Source organism: Mirounga leonina, unplaced genomic scaffold, assembly GCF_011800145.1.
Source record: "Mirounga leonina isolate KUSES-001 unplaced genomic scaffold, KU_Mleo_1.0 Mir_82, whole genome shotgun sequence".
Lineage (NCBI taxonomy): Eukaryota > Metazoa > Chordata > Mammalia > Carnivora > Phocidae > Mirounga > Mirounga leonina.
The window spans coordinates 36,146,577-36,161,156 of NW_023270825.1; the positions used below are offsets into that span (position 1 = coordinate 36,146,577).

Below are 14,580 nucleotides of genomic sequence, written 5' to 3' on the forward strand. Positions count from 1 at the left end.
AACAGAACTGATTTGTGTGTGTTGATCTTGTACCCTGCAACTTTGCTGAATTCATTTATTAACTCTAGTGGTTTTTTGTGGATTCTTTTGTGATTTTCTTTTTCTTTTTTCTTTCTTTTTTTTTTTTACAATCATGTTATCTGTAAGTAGAGATAGTTTTACTTTGTCCTTTCCAATTTAGATGTCTTTTATTTCTTTTTCTAGCCTAACTGTTCTGCCTAGAACTTATAATACAGTGTTAGACAGCAGCAGTGAGAGGTAGATGTCTTTCTCATCTTGAAGAGAAACCTTTTAGTCTGTCACCATTAAGTATGTTATCTTTAGGTAGTTCATAAATGCCCTTTATCATGTTGAAGAAATTCCCTTCTTTCCTAGTTTTTTGAGTGCTTTTATTATGACAGATGATCATGGGTATTTTTTTCTTAATTCTATTAGTGTGATGTATTACATTGATTTTTCTTTGTGGAACCACCCTTGCATTTCGGGGATAAATCCCACACCATACATCATGGTGTATAATACTTTTAATGAGCTGTTGGATTTGGTTTGCTAATATTTTGTAGAAGATTTTTGCACCTGTATTTACAAGGGATATTGGTCTGTAGTATTTCTTGTGATGTTTTTGTCTGGTTTTGATAGCAGGGTAATAATGGCCTCATGAATGAGTTAGGAAGTGTTCCCTAAGGTTGATATTAAAATTTTAAAAAATGTTTGGTAAAATTCACCAGTGAAACCATCTGGACTTTAGGGACCCAGGCTGATGGAACTTTGCCTATCTTGTGATACATATCAGCATGTGGCTTCCAGGGTTGCATCTATAAGGAAGAGAGAGATCATAGAAAGACTGAAAGAGGCATAAGTCCTTTTCCCCAGCTCATTGGCTAAACTAGTCACATAGTCCCAACCAACTGCAAGTGAACCTGAAAATGTAGAGGAGCATAAGGAATATTTGATGAACATTACTGTTTCCACACCTGTTCTCTTTGTATTTCTCCATAGTACTTAACACACTTGAACACAGTACTTAACGCATCTTACATAATTTATATATCTTTAAATATCATATAATTTGCAATATTTTATCTTCACTATTTACCTTCCCCCAGCTAGAGTGTAAGCTTATTCTCCTAGAAAACCAATTTCTTGCCCACAAGCCTTTTGTTCATGGTGTTCCTGCTGTTTACAATGCCTTTTAAATGTTTTTTTTTTATTTTATTTATTCATGAGAGTCACAGAGAGAGAGAGAGGCAGAGGGAGAAGCAGGCTCCCCGCCTAGCAGGGAGCCCAATGCGGGGCTTGATCCTAGGACCCTGGGTTCATGACCTGAGCCGAAGGCAGACGCTTAACCATCTGAGCCACCCAGGTGCCCCTACAATGCCTTTTATCTTTTTTGCCCTGTACTTCTTTTTTCTAAAGATTAAATCCTACTCATCTCTCAGGACAACTTGGATCTTACTTAATCTGGGTGACTTTGTTAACATCTTTAAGTTAAGTGCCCATCCCTTAGAATCCCTCAGAATTTTTAGTGTACTCTCATAGCACTTACCTCATTATATAGTTATATGTCTGTCTGCCCCATTAACCAAGTTCCTCATGCATGTGGAAGAATGGCTGGAGAAATAGGTAGAGCCTAGAAAAGAAACTATGAGGATCTGAATAAGGACAGTTTAAGGAGAATGGAAAAGAGATGATAGAATCAGGAAATATTTAGAAGTTGAAATAAGCCAGACGTGATTATTGGTTGAATATGAGGGATAAGGAAGGAATCAAGGATAATTCATGTTTCTCATTTAGATTATTATGTGGATTATGAGGTTTCCAAATGAAATAGGGAATATGAGAGGAGGAACAAGTTTGGGTGGTAGGATGATGACACTGGTTTGAAGTATAGCGGGTTTAATTAACTCCATAGAGACATACGTGCAGTAGAAGGTGCAGGTGCAGGCCTTGGCCATATAGTTCTTAACACAAGGAAATGGATAGGTCTTCAGCATGCAAAGTAGTAGTTACAAAATAAGAAAAGCTGAGACTACCAAGAACTGCTAAGGGCAGAATCTTTATTTATTGATGTCAGTGTTTAAGGAACAAGAAGAGGAAGATAAGCTCTTGTGTGGGAAACACAGAAAAAAAAAATAGATGGTGAAAGAGGAAGCAGAATGTGATACTGTAGAAATCAAGGGTATTTAGACTCAAGAAAGTGGTGGCTATGTCAAATATAGTGGAGAAGTCAAATCAAAACAACTATGTACTAAATCTTTACCACTCTTCTTGCAGCCTTACTAAATCCCTTCTTTCAACCCTACTTCTTACTGAACCACGTTGATTCTTATTGAGTTGAACCACCTTGGCTTCAATTTCACGGAGAAATTTGAAGTTATAGGGCATAAACTGCCTCAACTGTGTCCCCTTCCTTCTTCCTTTACAAATTTGCCACTGTGTCCGTCCATCATTTCCACTTTCCTTCTAATATAAGGAGATTCAAAGCCAAGTCTTAACATTAGTGCCTTTGATACCAAGAGTTGTCTACATTTTATGTTTTCTCCCTTTTTATGACTTTCTGATCCCAGTATCCCTCCACAATTATTCTCAAAAAGGTTACCATTTGAAATTTTAGTGGAGGGGCAGAAGTGGAAAACCAATTACAGGGTGATGAATATTGAATACAAGATGGGGCAGTACCAACAGAAACTACAAATAGCAGTCACTGATGGAACTGAGAGGGAGATAATGCTCAGTCTTCCTCCCCAGGGAAGCAAGGACACTTACATGGATCAGATTCAAGCACTATCCCAGAGGTATTTCATTTTGGAGCTCCATGAAAAATATGTCCTGTTTTTCTTCTGCAGCATGCCAGTGACTAAGTCTTTACTATAGAAACGAAAATGAGCCAGTTCTCACAATGAAAAGTGTAGAAACCCCAGATTTCATTCATTTGTTCAGTCATGCAAAAGTTTTTGTTTAGTTTAGTTTTGTTTTTTTGAGGGAGAGAGTGAGCACAAACGGGGGCGGGGGAAGGGGCGAGGAGAAGGGGGAGAGGAAGAGAGAGAATCTTAAGCAGGGCTCGATCTCACAACCCTGAGATTGTGACTTGAGCCGAAATCAAAAGTCAGACATTTAACCGAGTCACCCAGGCACCCCTGCAAAAGTATTTCTTGAATGTCTGCTATGTGCCATGCTTAGGTTTAGGTGCTAGGAATACAATGGGGAGTAAAAACACAGTTCTTGTTTTTGTGGAGTTTTATGGTATAGTAATTTGTTTTTTATTTCCTTGTTTAAATTAAACCTAATTTATTTAACTAATTTTACTTTTTTTCTCCTTTAGTATCCTCTTATATATGGATTGATTCTTATTCCCTGCTGGTGTTCTCTAGTTTGCCTAAGTAGAATTTACATGGGAATGCACTCCATTCTGGTAAGGAAAACATTGTGTTCATAGTGCTTTATTTTTTTCTGAAATTGACAGGCAATTTTATAGTTTTTAATCATTGTCAAACTTACAGGAAACCTGAGAAAATATTATTGTAAATCTTCTTTGTTTTGCAAAAATACAAATATGTGTGTGTATAATATATATATATTAATATATATGTATATTAACATGATGTTTTGTGAACATTTAACTTAGTAATCATGTATTTTGTGGAAACAGTTCCCAGCAATCACAAATAACCAAATATTATGCTCAGGATAAGGTTTCTCCCTCCTTCCAGTCTCAGTTTGATTTTCCTTCTCATTCTCTTCTCTGCCTCTTCTACCACCGAGTAAAAACCAACAATACAGGGAGAGCTCTCATCAGTGAACACCCGGTGACTAGAAACTACATGAACTTAAATCACTTATATTGACCTATTAAATTCTAATTTTCTTCTTTTTCCCAACGGTATTTTTGTGCTTACATCAGTTACTCTATTTTGAGAATGCTGTTCAGTTTAAACAGCAGCATAGGTACCCTGTACTCTTCAGGCACGCCTCCTCACCTCCCTTCCTCCTCTTCCCATTGGCATTTCTTTAATTCTAGCTTGCATCATCTCTTCACCTGATTACTGTAATAGCTTCATTAGTAGCCCTACTTCCAGTCTGACAGCACTCCGTACAGTGTTTAGTCTGCTGTTGTAGTTTACTTTCAAAACACAAATATGATGCTATACTGAATGACTTACGTTTACTCAAATGTGAATGGTGTTTTCTTATCTCCATAGCTTTAGGAATGCTGTAACTTCTGCTTGGAATACCCTTTTCTCTTTCTTTGTCTAGCTAACTATCTTATCCATTCTTTAAGAGTCACAAAAACATTCTTATCTCCTAAAAGCCTTAGAACATTCCCCATCTTTCCTTTCTCTAGACTGGTTAGGTGACCTTTCTCCCAGAGCATCTTGAGCATAATTCTGGCACAGCACTTACGCTGAACTGCAATTGCTTTTTTTTTTTTTCTGTCACCCCCACTAGACAATAAGCAACATAAGAAAAGTAACTATGTTTCTCTCCCTTGCATCTAGTGTGGTGTCTCTTGGTACATTCTTTGAATGTATTATGTATTTTGTAGATAAAGGATCAGAAAAAAAGTAAATATGAACTAACTCATGGAATCCAAAAATTTATAACTGGTTACAAATTTTTCTTGTCCTTTTAGAATTTTCTACTCATAAAAATATATACTTAACTTGTTTCATAGCTGTAGAAATACTGGGTTTCTATTTTTACTTAGATTGCTTACCTTCAGAAGCTGCCCCTTCAGTAGTAAATTTCCAGAAGTTGCAAATACTATTTTAATAAGCACATTATTCGTGTTCAACTTTTTATAATTATTTGTATTAATACAAATTGTGAATTTACATATAATTCTGACTAATCTCTACTAATTTTATAATGAAACCAAGTATCATATTTTTAGGTCAGATCTAATATTTGTCAAGAGAAAATGTTATCCAGCTCTGTGCCTTGTTAGTTATTTCCTTCCAATCCCAAAAGTTAGTAATACTATTCCTAAAAAACTACCGAATGGTTATGCATCTTTGAATGATAAAAAATGGATCCCTGATATTTCTTGAAGGAAAAGATACTAGATTATATTACCCCTAGGTTCATTATCATAATAAAAAGAGTAATAGGAATCTGATTATATTGAATATATAATCTAAAAGATGTGTTCTTTAAAAAACAGATGTTTAGTGGATTGGTCAAATATTCAAGGTGAGTTCAGTTTTTACATCGCTTCTCGGCCTTTTGGCTAAGATCAAGTGCAGTTCAGTTTTTACATACTGGATGTCTATTTTTGAATCAGCTGATGTAAAAACAATATTGATGTATTATTTTTCAGATCATGCATCTGATAACCCGAGTCCTTTATTCAGAAACCTTCTTGTTCCATAGAATGTTTCATCAGTTTTATTCAGACTAGCTACTGAATTTTATTATGTGTAGTATTACAAATTTTTGTTTTCCTTTTATTTTTTAGTTTTCCTTTTAAAAGTAAAATCATGGGTAACTTGCAAACATGTAAATTATGCCCTGTGTTATGACCACAGTTTTTCCTAATCAATAATACATTGCTTCTTATCATTTGCTAGTTGATGTATAAAACATTTTTTCTTTATTGCATACTTTGTGCTATAATGCTTAAAACCACTTAGTATACATTTTAATGTTATACATTAAATTGATATCACAATGATAGCCATCATGTTTATGTCCTGAATTCAGTTGTTCCTTCCTTCTGGTTCTGTTGCATGGAAGTTCAGTTTGCCTTTTTTTTTTTTAAAGATTTTATTTATTTATTTGAGAGAGAGAGAATGAGAGACAGAGAGCATGAGAAGGGAGGAGGGTCAGAGGGAGAAGCAGACTCCCTGCCGAGCAGGGAGCCCGATGCAGGACTTGATCCCAGGACCCCAGGATCATGACCTGAGCCGAAGGCAGACGCTTAACCAACTGAGCCACCCAGGCGCCCAGTTCAGTTTGCCTTTAACTACTTAGGGTAATATCATAAATAATTAATAACTCAATCTGAAAAGGAGGTAGATTTGTAGAGTCTTGTAACAATCTAAGTTTAATATTCCTGGAGCTCTACAAAAAAAGTAGAGGACAACAAATATTGGATATTTTGTGTTATACTGAAATATACTTCTAGAATTATAATTTTTATGAATTATTTTGAAGAATTTTTTTTTAAAGATTTTATTTATTTATTTGACAGAGAGAGACACAGCGAGAGAGGGAACACAAGCAGGGGGAGTGGGAGAGGGAGAAGCAGGCTTCTCGCCGAGCAGAGAGCCCGATGCGGGGGCTCAATCCCAGGACCCTGGGATCACGACCTGAGCCGAAGGCAGACGTCTAATGACTGAACCACCCAGGCGCCCCAAGAATTCTTAAAAGTGATCAGATTTAGGGGCGCCTGGCTGGTTCAGTCAGAGGAGTGTGTGAATCTTGATCTTGGGGTTGTGAGCTTAAATAAGTAATAATAGAAAAAAGTGATCAAATGTAAAAAAGTCTGTCATTTAATTGATTTTTTTCATTTTTAAAGGTACTGTAAAAATATTTTATAGGAATGAACATGTACTCCTATCTACGGTCTGAAAAATCTATAATTTAAAAAAAAATTAGCTAACTTCAGAGCTATTAACCCTTCCTTTCACTTAACCTTACATATTATATATGGTTTTATGTAAAAAACTCATTGTCATTTATTTAAAACTTCTAACTTGGTACACATTCTGTGTGAGAATTACAAGGCTCAGAACACTTCCACGTTAGCATATTCTGAAAATTTTGAATCAGTCATGAAATTTAATAAGAAATAAAGCAGCAGCTTTTATCCTGGTAGCCAAAATCCTGTAGTTATTTCATAAGACCTGTGCCTTTGATTATAAGGTAGGGAAGAAAGGGTAAGATAGCAACCAAAGGAACATGACCTCATAAAGTGTAATTATTTGGCAATTAGTGATTTGAAATATGAAGAATAGAGGTTTGACAGTCACATAATTTGACAGCTCCATATCCAAAAGCATGGTCAGAATTTGGGGCACTTCTGGAATCTCTGAGTAACTGCAGTAAAATTCAATTAATAAGAATTCTTAAGTAACTTTTAGTTTTATCAGTGAATTTTCATGGAAGACCTCATGTTCAAAAAACATGTTGAAAATTTAGATTTTCACTACAATATTTAATTCCTAATGCTGAGAGTATTCTTTTTTTCAACAAATGTATTGAGCACCTTCAATTTATGAGATTAAATACCTAGCTCTATGACACTAGTCCAGTTTTCTTTATTTAAAAACTGGTAATTAAGGTAACCATAAATTTTTATCGAATTTGGATTCCTTGAAAGGGGACAAAAGACACTTTTAATATTCTGGGGACAAGAGAGCAAAATAAGATTGGTGAGCCATATCAGGGTGTTTGTGAGGATCAAATATGACACTAAAAATAAAGTATTAACAACAGTATTTTCAGTACAGAAAATATTATTCCCTGAAAATGTCTTTAGCCTAAGTTAAAAAAAAATTAGTTTCATCTATTTTTTGAAATAAGTTGAAAGAAGTTTCATCTATTTCTCTTACAGAGTTCTTATTAAGCAAGATCATATAATCAATATGAGTCTAAAGAATTACTCTGTCTCAGTTTAACTAACCAAATATTGCCTGCTTACTGTGTGCCAGCCATTGGGTATATATGTATAAATAAGATAAAGTCTTTGGCCTTTGAGAAATCACTAAATATGTAATATGTAATGTAGTGATTCTCAACTGCAGCTGCAAAATGGAATCACTGGGGAACTTTTAAAAAAAAAAAAAAATTGATGCCCTACTCCCACTTCAATTCAATCAAAATCTCTGAGGATTGGCCCAGGCATCAATATTTGTAAAGTTCCTGAGCGATTTTTAAAGGGCACAGGAGTTGTGAACCTTTGGTTTTCTGGTAAAAATAGAAAGCAAAGAAATGTGGTAACTGTTGTAGCAGGTTTGTAGGAGATGCCATGGAGGTAAAGAGGAGGAAATTCCTTATTATGGAGTAGGAAGAGAAAGTTTATGGAGGAGATAGATGCCTGAGGAGAATCTCAAAGGATATGATGTAATGGTTTGCCTAAAATATAGAAGGAAAGGTAATTCCAAGATGACAGAAAATAGCCTATAAATTCATTATGGGATCTGGCATTGAAGCGTTATTTTTTCTTTTAAGGTTTTTTTATTTTTAAGTAATCTCTGTACCCAACATGGGACTCGAACTCAAAACCCTGAGATCAAGAGTCACATGCTCCACTGAAGCATTAGGCTAGAGAGAAGCCAGATGTGAAATGCTCTATATGTCCTTCTAAGGAGTTTGAATACACAAGTGATAACTTATTGTCTTAGTTCATACTTTCATAAACATTTTGCTAAGTGATTATATCTTTCTTTCACCTACTATCAAAGCACTTACATAAAGAGAACACAATTACTTTTAAATAATCTCCTTTCATATTTTAGAATCGGAAAATATCCACGAAAACTTATTCTATATAGAAATAAATTTTAAAAATGCTTTCCTAATGATAGTTGTAATTGTTGAAAAAAAGAGTAAAGAATTTCACTTTCAAATGATTTAGTAGATTTTGTTAGAATAGATAAATTCCTGTAAAGGATTCATTTATTCATTCATCCAGTAAATATTTGAGTGTTTACAACGTGCTAAGCTTCCTAGGAAGGTGGTGTTAAAGAGGATAATTTCCTCAAAATTTTTAGCTGCATATGCAGTTCTTACTCTCTTTAGTAATTGTCTCTATCTTTAGCTATTCTTATATTTCATAGTATTCCGATTTAGAATTTTATATTGTTTAGAACAGTGCATTGTGCAGTTGACTTTGCTGATCCATGATAAAGTTTTTATAGAACTGCTGCACAGTGAGTACAATGGCAGGAATTTGGGAGTATACTTCAGTCTTAAGTGTAAAAGGCAAACTTCAAAACTTCAAAACTTTTGAATAACATACCTTTATGGATCTTGTGGCAGGGAAGGCTTTCTTAAAAAAGAAATAATGATAAATACGACATTAAAATTTAGAACTTGTGTTCATCAAAAGATGCCATAAAGAAAATGAAAAGGCAGGCCACAAAATCCAAAAAAGATGTTTACAGAACATATTATTGATAAAAGATTTTATATAAAGGATTTATAAGACCATCTGAAAAAAATCATGTAAATCAGCAAGAAAAGAGAAAATCTAAAAGAACAGCTGCAAAAAGACACAAACATACATTACACAGAAAAGGAATAACCCATAAACTTATGAAAAGATACTTACTAGTCAGGAAAATCTAAGTTAAACATCAAGAAATGCCAACAATTGATGGGATGTAAATTTTTATAAACATTTTGGAAATTTTTTTATTGTCTTATAAAATTGAACATGCATTTATCCCATGACTCTGCCCTTCTGTTCCTAGGAAACTTGCAGACCCATACCAGGCAACACTGAAACCAAGAACATAGTAGCACTGTTTATAGTATCCCTGGTTGGCTTAAGAATAGATACCAATTAAGAAAGCACTCGAGCTCAAGAGCTCAACCATATGGGGCTCCTGGGTGGCTCAGTTGGTTAAGCGACTGCCTTCGGCTCAGGTCATGATCCTGGAGTCCCGGGATCGAGTCCCACATTGGGCTCCCTGCTCGGCAGGGAGTCTGCTTCTCCCTCTGACCCTCGCCACTCTCATGTGCTCTCTCTCAAATAAATAAATAAAATCTTTAAAAAAAAAAAAAAAGCTCAACCATAACCAATAAACTAATCCAAAATCTGTAAACCACTTAAATGACCATCAGTGGGAAAATGGATAAACTGTATAATCACACAGCTATTGGTTAAGGCTTTGGGTCAACAGTAGGCTATCAGTTAAGGTTTGGGGAGTCAAAGTGAATTTTCCACTGTGAATTTATGTGAATTTTCCACTGTGTTGGGGGTTGGTACCCCTTATCCTCACGTTGTTTAAGGGTCAGCTGTTAGTCTTTTTTTTCCTCCAGAAATCAAAACTACACAATTTAGGCATAGTTTATTGTGGGGGATTTAAATATAAATTTTTATATAGTATATATGTAGTTAATTTATAAAAAGGTAGAATTATGAAAACAATACTTTCATTATTATTGTCAAATTGATCTTTTTACTATCACTAAAAGTTTTATTACTTATATGGTCAGTAAAGTTTACTTTGAAAATGTGACATTTTAAAAATTTATATTTAACATTTAAAATGTGAAATACACATTTTTAAATGTCAAAAACAGTATTATACTAAACAACTCTACTCTTCTCTTTTCCCAGGATATTATTGCTGGATTCCTATATACCATTTTAATCTTAGCTATCTTCTATCCATTTGTGGACCTGATTGACAACTTCAATCAAACTCACAAATATGCTCCATTAATCATCATCGGGCTTCACTTAGCCTTGGGGATCTTTTCTTTCACTCTTGACACCTGGAGTACATCCCGAGGAGACACAGCTGAGATTCTAGGAAGTGGTGCTGGAATTGCATGTGGATCTCATGTTACCTATAATCTGGGTCTAATATTAGATCCTTCTCTGGATATTCTACCATTAGCTAGGCCCCCCATTACTGTGACTCTGTGTGGAAAAGCCATATTGCGGATCCTCATCGGGATGGTATTTGTACTAATAGTCAGAGATATAATGAAAAAGATTACCATACCTTTAGCCTGTAAAATCTTCAATATACCATGTGATGATGTTCGAAAAGCAAGACAACACATGGAAGTTGAACTTCCTTATCGGTATATTACCTATGGAATGGTTGGTTTCTCTATCACATTTTTGATTCCTTACATATTTTTCTTTATTGGTATCTCTTGATGGAGAAATCCTATTTGTAAGAAAGGAGGGTATCAGTTACCAATATCTAAAAATATATTCTAGTTAAAAGCCAAATCAGAGTTAGGCTTTTGCAGGAATTTAACTTAAATAATTATTTAAGTAAAGTCATAAGAGTCAGTGCATTTTATCATTGCACATCCAGATATTGTTTTAGGTGAGCTGAGCTATTTTAACAGGGAGAAAATGATAAGTATCCATTTAGAACGTTCATGTAATGTTTGGAGAGTTTTATGCTGTTATGAATTGGAGTTATATATAATATATATTAAGATACATAATATACAATTATGTATCTAATATATGTTATATATGAAATAATATACCTAAGTTATTCTAAACTATGGGGCTGTATTATAAAATCAATAATAATATGCAAACAGTGTACCTGTATATCTGGACTTAATACAGGCACATTGTTATTAACAGATATATTTAACATTTATTTACTATGGGAGCCATTTCCTAATTGAATTGCATAATTACTAGGCCAGAATTCATATGCCACCACATAATGATTTACTGCCTCTTTTACACTGCCATCACCTTTCATGTTACCCATGATGTTGAACATGGGAGGCATTTTTAATGGACCAAATTTTCAGAAAAATTAGTTTTTTTATTCCTTTTTTTTTTTTTAAGTTCTTTACACTGTGTTGAATGTACTTTATTTGCAGTTGTTCTGGACATCAGTTTAATAATTCAGGTACTGAATTTTATTGCTTGCTAATTGTGCCTTTCTGTTGTTGAATTAAGAAATGCCATGTATACTGTGATATAAAAATAAGATGCTAACTTTAAGTTACATATAATCAGGCAAATATTTTTAAAATACATGTCAAACTAACAGGGCTAGAAATAAGCCACCCTCAATTCTTTAGCCTTTGTTTGGAAAGAAATGTGGAATGGGCTAAACTTTCTCACTAATTTATTGGGAAGCTGAATGGATAAATATTTCCATTTTTGTAGGTATTTTTCTGTGCATTGTAAGTTATAGGAACAAGATATATTTTTTGTACATTGTCTTGATTGTTTATACGGCAGGTAGATATTTCCAATGAATGGAAATGTAATTGAAATTTATAGATGGGACAATGCACATGCTTCATTTGTAAACAAACCGTTTTTCTAAATTATTTGGAAAGGATTGGATTTAGCAGTGTTAACTTTTAATACCCATTTATTAGCTACTTAAGGTAAATTATAAAATCTAAAAGTATCAGTATTTCAGATCCTATTATTTTTTCAATTTTTATTATTTTCACAGTGGAAAATTTGGGTATTATATTAAACTATTCTTTATTTCTGTCTGTGCCTTTATATTTTGAAGTGTAATTGTAGTTAGGTTAACATTAAATTTATTTGTAGTAAGTTTTTCATAAAGAAGAGAATTAACTTTCCATATAAATGAGCATCAGGTATGGAATTACTGACTTTAGTGCAATATCTGTCTGATTATCCAGAATTATCACTTAAGATGTTTCTATTTTGGACAGCATAACTATTTAAGCTCATATTTTTATAATTCTGACTGAGAATTTAGGGACATGGTAATTTTTACCAACATTGAATCTGATAATTTTAAATAAAGCAACTAAATTTGGAACCTTTACCTATTAGTAGGAAACCAAGGCACTTAGGAATATATCGGTACGTTGGAAAATGTGCAAAGAACTTTTCTCTCAAAATGTGTTTAATGAATTGAATTCTAGGGACTATTTCCCATAATTTGGGTCTATGCTATCTTATTAATTTTTATATCTAGCTTAAAAGGTATTTGAAAATATTCCATTTCTTTGTGGTTTATTACTTTCTGTCCTATAATAGCTCCATGCTAAGTGTATTTTAAAATAAAAGCCAAATTCAGAATTGAAGGGTGTTTTGTTTGCCTTCTATGCATTTGTCTCTGTATTATCCGATAGAGATATATAAAATATGCCTAGGATTTTCATGCTAGCAGGCTTTTCCTCTGAAGCATTTTATTCAAAATCAGAGTGCTGGGTTTTCAGTAATAGAAGACACTGAAGAAATTCTTTAGGGTTCCAGCTGACTTTGAGCTTCAATTATGATCATTCCGACACTGTACTTTTATTAGTGAAAAGTTTCATAATATTTCTTTAAGAAACTTATGAATAGGGGCGCCTGGATGGCTCAGACAGTTAAGCATCCGACTTTTAGTGTTGGCTCAGGTCATCATCTCAGGGTCATGAGATCCAGCCCCACCATTAGGCTCATGCTCAGCAGGGAGTTTGCTTGAGATTCTGTCCCTCTCCTGCTCCCTCCCCTTGCTCATGCTCGCTCGCTCTCTAAAATAAATACATAAAATATTTTTTTTAAAAAAAACTTACGAATAAAATACATTTCAGCAAACTGTGGCCAATAGTATTATAGGTAGTTGACTGCTAATTCATTGTTTCAGGAATTAAACATACTATTAGAAATAAGTATTTTTTTCAAGCTATATAAATATATGGACATTTCATTTTGTAATTTTAAAATGCCATGATGGGGCGCCTGGCTGGCTCAGTAGGTAGAGCACTCTTAATCTCAGGGTTGTGAGTTCAAGCCCCACGTTGGGGGTGGAGCCTAATTAAAAAAAAAAAGATAAAATGCCATGAATTGCAAAACTAGGTCTGCCAGAAACTTTTTTTTTTAAAGATTTTATTTATTTGAGAGAGAGAGAATGAGAGAGAGCAAGCACATGAGAGGGGGGAGGGTCGGAGGGAGAAGCAGACTCCCTGCCGAGCAGGGAGCCTGACGCGGGACTCGATCCTGGGACTCCAGGATCATGACCTGAGCTGAAGGCAGTCGCTTAACCAACTGAGCCACCCAGGCGCCCATGCCAGAAACTCATTTTAAGACCTAAGATAAAGCAATGCTACTACAGTAGATTTACATAATTATTTTTATTTACTAGCTTTCTTTATATATAATCTTTATTAAATGTTTCTTTCAAAGACAACATAAAAATTCAGTGATACAAATATAATTTAAAAGAAAATTTTCATAAAACATTCCCTTATGGAATGAGTAAATTCTAGAATGTTTTTATTTTGAGTATATGATAACACAATTTTATACAGCAAAGATTTTTTATTGGCATAGCAATTTCATTTTTATTAACAAAGAATGTCTTCTCTAGATTTAAAACCTGTTTAATCTGGACATGAGTAAGAACCAATTTTTAAAATTCAACTTTAGGGGCACCTGGGTGGGTCAGTCCATTAAGCGTCTGACTCTTGGTTCCGGCTAGGGTCATGATCTCAGGGTCCTGAGATGAAGCCCAAGTTGGGGAGTCTGCTTCTCTCCCTCTGCCCCTCCCCCCACTTGCATGTGCCTTCTCTCTAAATAAATCTTTAAGAAAAATAAAATTCAACTTTATAGCTGAATTAGTTTTTCTGAAGGGAGTTTTTATTGTTTGCTAAGGAGATTTTTTGAGAAAGGAAACAAGCAGTAGTTTGAGAAGAGTACTGTAATCGGACATAGTGGATCGTACCATGGCAGGATATTTTGTCAAATTCTGGTCATGTTCTTCCAGTTTCTTCTGTAGTATACATAAGTTAAAAAGAAATCTCTTTACATTTGAATTTTAATAGTGGTTACATAAGCTGTAAGTAGCACAATAAAAATAAGTTTTAACATGCTAACTGTAAAGGACATTTTAGAAAACTCTTCATTTTTAGCCCACCAAGTCACTACAGATCTTTATAAACAAAGCATGA

General features: G+C 34.2%; 1 protein-coding gene and 1 pseudogene across 2 annotated transcripts in view; both read left to right on the forward strand.

Annotated features, from left to right (window-relative positions):
* SGPP1 (sphingosine-1-phosphate phosphatase 1) overlaps nt 1-14,580 on the forward strand; it is a 108,299-nt gene that overhangs the window by 20,326 nt on the left and 73,393 nt on the right. The window contains exons 2-3 of one of the 2 annotated variants that reach the window (XM_034993054.1): nt 3,323-3,412; nt 10,289-12,732. The exons of the other annotated variant lie outside the window; for it this stretch is intronic. Coding sequence (XP_034848945.1) covers nt 3,323-3,412; nt 10,289-10,840 — 642 coding nt within the window. The 3' untranslated portion in view covers nt 10,841-12,732. Of the gene's footprint in view, nt 1-3,322; nt 3,413-10,288; nt 12,733-14,580 lie in introns of those variants that run through there. 2 annotated transcript variants of the gene reach the window in all.
* LOC118002764 lies at nt 5,208-5,360 on the forward strand (annotated as a pseudogene).